General features: G+C 28.3%; 2 protein-coding genes across 6 annotated transcripts in view; one reads left to right on the top strand and one right to left on the bottom strand.

Moving 5' to 3' along the window:
- Positions 1-1,493: 1,493 nt before the first annotated feature.
- On the bottom strand, positions 1,494-7,078 carry LOC136079562 (uncharacterized). Of its 4 annotated transcripts, XM_065795443.1 has the most exons (7): positions 4,354-7,078; positions 3,607-3,817; positions 2,938-3,494; positions 2,400-2,663; positions 2,201-2,261; positions 2,031-2,065; positions 1,494-1,757 (listed from the first exon to the last, which is right to left on the bottom strand). In XM_065795443.1, exons 3-7 carry the CDS (start codon positions 2,980-2,982, stop codon positions 1,734-1,736), a joined length of 429 nt encoding a protein of 142 aa, XP_065651515.1. In that variant the 5' UTR covers positions 2,983-3,494; positions 3,607-3,817; positions 4,354-7,078; the 3' UTR covers positions 1,494-1,733. The 4 variants fall into 4 exon arrangements, 3 of the variants coding, with proteins under 3 accessions (XP_065651515.1, XP_065651513.1, XP_065651514.1); XM_065795441.1 differs by having other exon boundaries at positions 1,494-2,065; XM_065795442.1 differs by having other exon boundaries at positions 1,494-2,065; positions 2,526-2,663.
- A 288-nt stretch (positions 7,079-7,366) lies between these two features.
- Positions 7,367-10,255, top strand: part of LOC136079561 (uncharacterized) — a 10,728-nt gene continuing 7,839 nt past the window's right edge. Inside the window, exons 1-2 of one of the 2 annotated variants that reach the window (XM_065795439.1) lie at positions 7,367-7,524; positions 10,157-10,255. The exon at positions 10,157-10,255 is cut by the window's right edge and continues 10 nt beyond it. In XM_065795439.1, coding sequence (XP_065651511.1) covers positions 7,462-7,524; positions 10,157-10,255 — 162 coding nt within the window. In that variant the 5' untranslated portion in view covers positions 7,367-7,461. Of the gene's footprint in view, positions 7,525-7,762; positions 10,035-10,156 lie in introns of those variants that run through there. The other variant, XM_065795440.1, reaches the window with a different exon arrangement.

Raw genomic sequence — 10,255 nt, 5'->3', positions numbered from 1 at the left:
TAAACTTACAACACAGACATAGACAATTCTGTATGTTGTAATGGACACAACAAATGTTTAATTTTTTGTCCTTGTTGTGTCTATCAAATTTTTGATGGTGTCCTAAGATTGCTCAGTTAAAAAATAATTTTCACTTCATAAGTCTACAAAGCATAATTTTTTGTCTATTTGGTGTCTATGATTTTGTCTAAATTTACTTGATTTTATAAAACCAGAAATCTTTCATTACCGTATTATTTGAAGATTGTTATGTAGTATATTTAAAATATTAAAAAAATATTGAAATGACATCAAAACTCCAAATGACGATCATTGCCCATGATTAATTATTGTTTAAAACTTGCGTACATATTCATCAATAAAATGAAAGTAAAAAACATTTTTCTTTTTCACTATTGTTTTATTCACAAACCTAAATAAATTTTAACACCTATTGGAATCTTCTACTTGCTAATCCACATTTTATAAAGGACAACTCCTTGATCACATATTTTTAAAATAATTTTATTGAAGGTGATAAAGATTTTAGTGACTAAGGAAAATTTTTTAAATGATAAACTTACCTTCAACTTTTTTGAAGTAATCCCAAATTGGAGAGGGCATTTTAAAAATAAATTTTCACGCACATTCACTGAGAATTGAAAAACAACTGAACTGAGTAATTAATGAACTTCAATTGAGCATAAAATAGTCCATTTTGAGGTTTTTAAATAGACATTAACTTTTAAATCAACAGCACACGCTGGACAAAAAATTAAAAAATGAACTTCTGTTAGAAAAATTGTATTTTTAATTTTGTGCTCGTTTTCAGTTTTTGAAACGATGCTGCAGTGAAAATTTAATTACTCGTTATAAGTCCAAATTATATATTAAATAGATCTTCTATACCTCATTAAAAAATCGAGATTGTTCATTTAGTGTCCGTTTTTAAAATGATTGTCTAGAAAGACAAACATTTTTTATAGACAATTCATTTTTGATAGTTGTAATTAAAATTGTTGCAATTAGTGCTTTGTCGAAGTCTATTTTTGTCCTTTTATAATAAGTCCATTAGAGATTGTCTGGTTGCTAGATTATTCTGTAATGAAACAGCGTGAATTACGGTATGGTACCGTGATTAATTTACAGAAATGCCTCGCTCATTTGTTGTAAAATATTTTTTGTACAACTTAAATCAAAATTTTTACTATTTTCGAAAATGTTTCGCCTGTTTCATTTTGTCTTATTTTTTCATTTATTTCAATTGTATTTCAATTTTTTTAAATTGTATCTTCAATTATAAATATCTATTAACATATGTTTGTTTATATGCTAATGGCAACAAAAACACGTCATACTTTTAAAAATCTTTTCAGTTTTACATTACTTACATGTTATTAAATAGAAATAGTTACTCAGATAAATTAAATGAATATAAATAAATTCAAATAAAACGAAAATTTAAAATCTCTTACATATCAATATGACGTTATATAAATAGTTATATTCGGTAGTAGGAGTTTTAGAATGTATTAAATTCAAAAATAAAACAAAAGACATCATTGTAAAACTTTTGAAATTTACAAATAAATATAAATAACTACATAATAAATTGCTGTTTCAAAGTTATATTAAAAAGTTTAGCTACGTGGTAAATTCAAATATTATTAAATTTTGCAAACTTCTGGAGTATTGACAGCACAGTTTTGCTTATTGCTGAAGTCTTCTTCGTTCGCCTTGCTTTGCTCCCTTTTTCAGGATTGATGCCGAAAAATGCACTAGAACGGTCAATAATATATGTATAAGCAGTTGACGTTTAAAAACATTCTCATCAATAAATATCATTAACATCAAATACTATGTAAACCTTAGACAAATTAAACACATTTAATTAAACATAATATAAGCATTATATATCGTTGACAAAATTCTAATATTGATGAAGCTTCTTTTGGATATGGTATATTGAAAATATAAAAACTCGCAAATAAACAACAAAATGACTTGATGAAATTGTTCATTCCATCAACTACAACAATGCAATCAATTACCAGCATGAATCGATTTGCTGTAAATAGCGAATTCCCTAAAAAAAGAATGCAAGTTGACCTAACAAAAATCCATTTTAAATATATATAAATAAAAATGATCAAGCTCATACCTTTTTTTTAAAATTATTTTCAAAATCTTAAAACATATTAGAACTTGTAATTCAACATACCATAAACACATAGATAAGGAGAATTTGATCTTGGCACCAATTCTGTTTGATCCATTGTCTCCTAAACATATTTTTTTTACTACTAAATATCTTTTAGTAACTACATTGCATGTTATTATAAAATGAGTGAAACACAATTAATTGCTCGAAAATATGTATTGGATATATTTTAAATTAATGATTACTATCTTTAACATACATCCACAAACATAAAGAGTGCGTCAAGTTTTTCATTAAACAAACTAATCAAAGCCATTAGAAGACCGGGAGCCACAGGTAAATCTGACAAAGTTTCATGTTTTTCTTTATCTAAATTTATTATCACCTTCTTTACTTTAAGGTCTGCTATTCCACAACTATGCAAAAATAAATATAACTTTTCATCATATAATGGTTTCATCAAAAGTTCACCAGCATTCACTCCACCCATCAAAACATCAAAGTGATGTAGCAAACCATCAACCTAAATAGAAAAAACAATTTAAATATATATATATATATATATATATATATATATATATATATATATATATATATATATATATATATATATATATATATATATATATATATATATATATATATATATATATCAAAACTAAATAAAATAAACTTCTACAAAAATCTAATAAAATACTATAAAAAAATCTCTATTTAGTAGTAATATAGATTAATACTATAATATAAGGTTAATAATATAAGTTATATTATTTTTAAGTAAAATTAATTTAATTTACTGTAAATAAATTGGTGAATTTTATCAACAAATCATTCAATAACATCTTTTCATTTATTTCAGTTCATTGCAAATAGTATTCGAGTTCTTCAGGACTGTTTGAAACACTGAGAACTGGTTTTCGGTTCAAGCAACCATAACTATCAGTTTTTCTTTTTCTAACATCTACTGATAATTGTTCCTTTTGGGATTCCATATTTAAAACACTCATTTATGGTGGAACACGGTTTGGCCGCTGCAGATAGTCATAACGGTTTACTAGTTGTAACGTTAAACTGTCATGACCGGTACCAATCACTGTAGTACCATACTCATCTTTAAACGATTTAGGATATTTGGCAACCGTAGAAGATGCAATTACATATAAATGTTTTTTTAATGGCTTTGGGCAAGCAGCAAGGATATCATTCATAATAATCTTTATCATTGCACACCAAAGTGCTGTTAAAGGTCTTTCTCCAGCTGCTAATATATCTTGTACCTCTTTAGACATTTTGGCCCAAGGCAAAACAAATGTCAAATACCAATCAGCAGCACTTACATGTTTAATCTTCATTACTAGACAAAATTGACACAATATTTAAAATAGAGCAATTAAATATATAAAGAACACTAACTAAATATTTTTTCAATTACTATGTTTTATTAACAACTTTTTTTAATAACTTACTCGAATTAGTTGAGTTATTTTTCACATAAGATTTAAGGAGTTTGCGTTGTTGGATGGGTTTTAGCAAAACCAAATCATCAACTTTAACCAGGTAGAGATCTGTTTCATTTTCAACACCTATTTCCCATAAATTTTTCACAACCTGGTTTAAAACACATCCGCCAATATTTGGCAGTGTTCTAAATATATTACTTTTAACAACCTCCATTATCTAAAAAAATAGATCATATATAACATGTGTATATATCAAGAGTATTATAATAAAAGTCATATTATATTGTATGTAAATTTTACAGATTTTGATGTGGTTATTAAATTTAAAAGATTACAACTAATTAAATTTAAAAAACATATATATAGTATTCACAAAATGTAGTATTCAAAAAAAAAAAATTAAATTTAAAAAATATATATAAAATATTAAAAATTATAAATGCTTCCATTTTAAATTATACAAAGCAAAAAAACAAAATATTAAAAAATTTAACAAAATTCTTAGTAAGGCATTATACATATAATTATGCAGCCAAATTCTTTAAAAAGAAAGTTTTCTTAAAACGTTTTTATAATACTCTCTACTTCTTGTTTTTGATTGGTTCTTATGACTGGTTCTTTAAATAAAATTTCTGAAAAAAACTGCATACATTTACTGCATAAATACTCTAAATAAAATAGTTTACAAATAAAATCTTTTATATTGATATTGCCAAATAAAATATATAACTTTTAAAAATTATTTATGTAAACCTGCAGTTATTCGATGAGCATAACACAGAGTGCTTTAAGGAAATAAAAGAGCGATTGCAGTGCTTGTAAGATGGTAGTGGAAGGTAGTCTATTAAAGAAGCAATCATTATACATTGAATCTCATTATTTTCTCCACAGACCTCATACATACCAAGCTCATGCACAAATTGTGTGTTCTGCTCATTAATAAGAGCATACTCAATTCCATGTGTATCAAAAAAAAGAAACAAAATTCTTGCAAAAATAGGAAGTTCGTGATCCTTTGTAAAGTCAAAAATCAAGAATAAATCTTTTTTGTAATGGGTACCTTGATAGACAATATGGGTAGAAAATGCATCCGGCACTTGTCCACATGTAGTTATAATTGCCTCAGAAATGGTAGAACTAAAATTTTTGACATTGAATGAAAATGAATCGACAGCATAAATTTTTAAACTTGGTATGCTTGAATTATTGTATGATTGCAACAACTGGTGTGTCTCTGTTAAGGTTTTACATACATGCTTGTAATTGTTAAAATTTCTGGCACATTTTTTAAAGTAAGAACGGTTTTGTTCAAACCTCAAAGTGAAAACTCGCATTAGAGGCCCGTAACATAAAATTAGCTGTGGATAGTGGGACAAATAATGATGTTTTGGTAATAGTTTAGAAGAAGAGAATAATTCTCTACAAGAAGACAAATAACCAACCATAAACAAATAATATTAAAACCTGCAGATAAGGAATATGCTGAATGTCAATTTTAGGTGAACATATAATCTCAGCAATTTCTTTCAGTCTTAAATACAATAACCACACAGGATCTTCAAAATATAGAATGTAAATTCCTATATAAAGTGGAAACAAACGCAAAAACACCCAGTTTTGAACTGCATGACCACTTAACTTTTCAGTACTCAAAGTTTTATTTATCTCACAAGGTTTATCCAAGGCACCTCCTTCAAAATATTTCTGCATGTTAATTCTTCTGTTGATGTTGTTAAATGAAAACCATCGCTAACTAACAAAATATTTAACAAATAGATACATATCTCGTGAAGCAACGCCTTCGAAGATATCATGAGCTAAGCATGGTGGCAAACCTGTAGACACATGAAATCCACATAAACCATTAAATGGTGAATTAAATTTTATTCCTTCAAAATTGTTACCATTATTCTGAGCTAATTGAAGCAGGTTATTGTGGCTTAATTCTGTTCGATCTAGTCCACAGAATTGAGGGTTAAAATCAAACTCTGCACGTGTTGCTAAACAGTATCGACAAAAATGTCAAACAGTGCTAAAATTTTCACAAAAGCCTCCTATAGAATGTGATCCTAAATTATCCTAAAGTATGCATAGAAGTTTTGTTTTTATAGAAAAACTTTCAGAAACAGAAACAGAACCAGATATTTCTGCCAATTCAGAAAATATTGGTGCAAATACTTTGCTGAGGTCAAAGTACTTTAAATCTGCATCTTTACACATAAGTACCAGCTGTAGCTGCTCCGATGCATATCTCTTGTGTGATGGAATATTAGCTAATGTTAAGTAAACTGCAAGTACTTTATGTTTTTTTCTTCCTGATCCAATTGGGTTGACAATTTCAAAAGAATCTTGATATAGAATAAGATATAAAATTTTATCATCAGACTTTGCAATATCTTGAATTAGGGATCCACTCAGTAAGTCTGAATATATACCAAAATTTTCCTCATGTTTTACCCAAAACCCAGGTTCATTGCTGTGTTTATTGTACATCATTTTTAACAAGTCCTTTATTGGAACATGATGAACAGTTCTAAATTTTTTATTAACATCAAAACCTAAAGTAAATTCTATTGGAGATATGTAACTCGTGTTTATGAAAATAAGCTTTCCTTTTTTTATTAGTACTTAAAGTGTACAAACTGTTTATCTTTATTTGTTCTGACTTAAAAAATTCAGTTAAAATATTTGCACAGATATCGCTGCTTTGATTCGAGATTGCGGAAGTCAGACTTTGAACAGAGAATTGAGTACTCGAATTATTAACTACCATAAATTCATCAAAAATAGATTGAACAAAAGAAGCTGGAAATATATTTTTTAATTGCAATTTTTAAAAAAAGAGAGCTTGATCCTTCAAATATTTTTCAGAAGAAATATCATCAATACAATCATGAAACTCTTCATTTTCATAGTGTTCTAAAGATCCACATGAAATGCTTTCTTGTTCAAGGGTGTTAACATCTTTATTGTTGTTTAAATTAGAAGAATTTAAGCTATGTACAACATACAGTGGCATAATAAAAACTTGAATCCCATTGCTTGTGTAGTTTTGTTATATGAGATGCAAATGAATTTCGATTAGTGTAAGAACTATTGCAATTCATGTAAGGACAATGAACGCGGTCAAGTGAATCAAGATGCAATTTAAAATGTAAGATAAACTGAGATAGTCCAGCACATACTTTTTTACATAGTACAATATCACATTTAAAACTTTGGAAAATGTTATTTATTTCTGTTGTTGGTTTATTTTCGATAATACTTTTATTATGTTCTTTTCTTATATGCAATTTGAAAGTTGAATACGTTTTGAAAATAATTGTGCAATTTTAAATGCAACAAGGAAATTGAATATTAGCTAAATTGCGATGGCTTTGATAATGAGTCATATAACTCAGCAAAGATTTCATTTTTTTGCCACAATGGTTGCATGCTATTAAATCCAATTTAGACATTATCTTTTTTATAAACAATAAGCAATAAGAAATGACATTGAAAAAAATAATATTATTTTGTAAATTATAGGATGAATTATTTAGACATATACAAATATTTCAAATAGAAATTATTCAAAAATCAATGCTAAGACTAAATATAAAAAAACATGGCAACCCAATTTACTTAATTTGTCTAAAAATTTTACGGTAGTAAACCGTGAAGTAGTTAAGAGTCGTGTTCGCGGCCGAAATACCGTAATAATTACGGTATTGTACCGCAAAATGCGTTCACGGTGAAATACCGTGTTATTCACGGTATAGTACCGTGAATTTCACGGTAAAGTTTTACAGTGTACTATCATGTATCTAATGTAGGATAGTGAACATCTTAAGTGGTGTTGTTGATTCCAAATGACTTTAAATGTTGAAATTTGTTAAGAGGATGAACAAAAATGGACATGCAACATTTGTGCTCTATAAAAAAGTAAAGAAAAGTCTTATTACATTTGTGCAATATAAATAATTCGAACACAATTGTTGATCAATGTAATTTAATCCTTAATAAAAATACATTTGATAATCCTTAAATTATCATAGTAATAAATTTAGTAATCATGGAACAGTGAAAATTATGAATACTAATTATAAATAATAAAAAAAAATATAATTGAATTAAATGAAATAAATTTGATAATCTTAAAGTCGCATGCATGGAGTCTGCCATAAACTTCAAGTCAATAATTTCAATATTTTTCAAGTTCTGGACAGCATAAACCATTGGTGATGCAACATAGAGATTCCTGTTTTGACCGCTACAGGTATCTGAAAATGTAGTAACGTGTTTCACAGTAGAAGGAAGATTCCCTAAATAATCTAGAAGAGCAGATCCTATTTCATTGGCGCCTCTTCCACCTTCGGTTTCATCCCAAAAGTAGCAGTACCCTTGGTGTGATGCTGTCTCAAACAATGTAAAATTGTACACAGCCAACTTTCTTTTGTAGTATATCTGAGCATCCCCCGCATGCGGTGTCACCAAAACAGCTTCCAGGTCAAAGGTAACTACAAGAAAAGGTTTGTCATCATGAGCACGTTGTTTATCAATGTATTTTTCTTCCATTGATTCCTTTTCTCTTTGTTTATGTTGATCCCATGCAACTTTCAATGTCAACTTCCTTGCTTCATCTGTATCACTGTAAGCATTGCAAACAGAGCACTGATCTTTTTTTGGCTTGAAACATCTGAGATTGAAATCATTGGTAAAGATCGGTCTATATTAGTGCTCTTTTACCGATGGTAAGTTTAGGCGCACGCAGTAGTCATCTCTTTAAAGTCTGTACATTTGTTTTATGTTCAGGTCAGGTGACAAGTACTGTTTGTTAGAATTTTTTCTACAATAATGTGGGAGAACTTTTGGAAAAGTGTTTATATAATTGTGGAAGTGTTTAACAATGTCCTCCGAAATTTTGTTGTGTGCTGGTCCTCTTTTTCTTATATCAGTTCCCACAAATGCCCCAGAATCACCTTTTCCCGCTAATGCCGAATCAACACATCTGAAAGAAAATGAAAAGGTTTTTCAGAAAAAATCCTGACAAACTCTTTTCTTTAAACCATCATTTGAGAATAAATAATATGCACGACTTTTTGTTTTCTTTTTCTTAGGATCTGGCGCTGCACACCTGGAATGCTGTCGATTGATAGGCTCTTCATTAACAAGGCTGCACAAAAACTGTTTTTTAACATTATAATCTTGAAGACTATAATATTCCTGGCAATTGTTGACTCGATCTTCCTCAGATATTACAGAGTTGCATGTAAATCTGCATTTGTTACAATCAACTGGTTTGGGAATTTTAACAGGAACTGTTTTACCTTTTCTGGTAACATACAACAAACCATTATTGCGTGCTTTTTGCCTAATACTCCGTATCCATTTTTCAGGTTCCCTTTTTCTTTTTCTCCCTTTATTGTCTTTTTCAAGATCAGGAACATGTACATGTTGGTCCAAGATTGGTGAAGAGAAATTAAAAGTATTCCCAATTTAATGATCATTATTGTCAAACTCATAGCCATCCATCTATCACTATCAGAATTAGCCAAGTTGAGTTCATTGGAACTAGCGATTATATGTTGATTTGTACTAGTCGAAGGCACTTCAATTTGTTTTTCTACTTGATTATCCAAACTAGCCACATGGAGGATTTGATTAGAGCTACTGGCAACAACATAAGATAAGCCTGTTGTTAAATCATATAAACTATTAGTCGGATTAACCTTTAAAAACACTTGGACAAGTTGATCCGAACTAACTGTTTCAACTAGTTAATTAGAGTCTGAGCTAACTGTTTGGACAAGTTGATCAGAGCTAACTGTAGGCCTATCAATGAGTTGATCCAAAGTAAATGTTTCATTGAATTGATCTGGACTAACTGTTTAGATGAGTTGATCAGAGCTACCTAAAACACAAACAATAATGTGACAGTTAATAATTTTGGCTTAAATATGTAGTTAATTATGTTTTAGCAACCTGGGATTCTTTCATTAATTTCCTTTGATGCCTTGATTCATTTAAACATATATTCAGAACTATGCAGATTAATAGAATAATAAATATATTAATAAAAATGAATTTAAAATATAATAAATTTATAAAATAAAGAAAATCTTATCTTTGCTAATAATGTCTACTTATATTATTGTTTAGTAAGTATCATGGTTATAAAATGTCAAGATTTAGCTAGTTTAACTAGGCCTGTTAGTACACTTATATTATGGTTTCTTCAGTTTTTTATTAGTTCATATAATATTTTCAAAATCAAATATGTGGAAAGGAGCTGTTTGAAATGAAGATTTACAAGGAAAAGTAGTTGTAATTCCATCTAATTGGATTTGTAATAAAACTGTTTATTGGCCTCCAGGTACCAAAGCATTGACTGCACTAAAATGCTGAGAAGAATTAGCTTAAGTTTCCACAGATTAAAACTAAATTCTTTTTAAGTATTACATCTATATATTACAATTATTATTTTTTAAATAATTTTGTTAGGAAGAGTTATTTTGTTGATACAAAATATATAACTATTGATATAACTATTCATATAACTATTTCAATTCCACAGAAAACAAACAGGATTGTGAAAAATTTGAATTTAAAACTACAAAAGAAAAATGTTATAGTGAGAATGTCTATTTACAAAAAAGAAAACATAAACAAAGAG

The sequence above is a fragment of the Hydra vulgaris genome, chromosome 04 (assembly GCF_038396675.1).
Source record: "Hydra vulgaris chromosome 04, alternate assembly HydraT2T_AEP".
NCBI classification, from domain to species: Eukaryota; Metazoa; Cnidaria; class Hydrozoa; order Anthoathecata; family Hydridae; genus Hydra; species Hydra vulgaris.
This window is presented reverse-complemented; position numbering and strand designations above follow the sequence as displayed.

Bases quoted from the DNA above. Each gene is read 5' to 3' on its own strand.
- LOC136079562 (XM_065795441.1), bottom strand. From the start codon at position 2,982: ATGTTATTGAATGATTTGTTGATAAAATTCACCAATTTATTTACA. The intron at 2,262-2,399 runs GTATGTTAAAGA...AAATATGTTTAG, and splicing joins CACTCTTTATGTTTGTGGAT to GAGACAATGGATCAAACAGA. The intron at 2,066-2,200 runs GTATGTTGAATT...TTCTTTTTTTAG, and splicing joins TCCTTATCTATGTGTTTATG to GGAATTCGCTATTTACAGCA.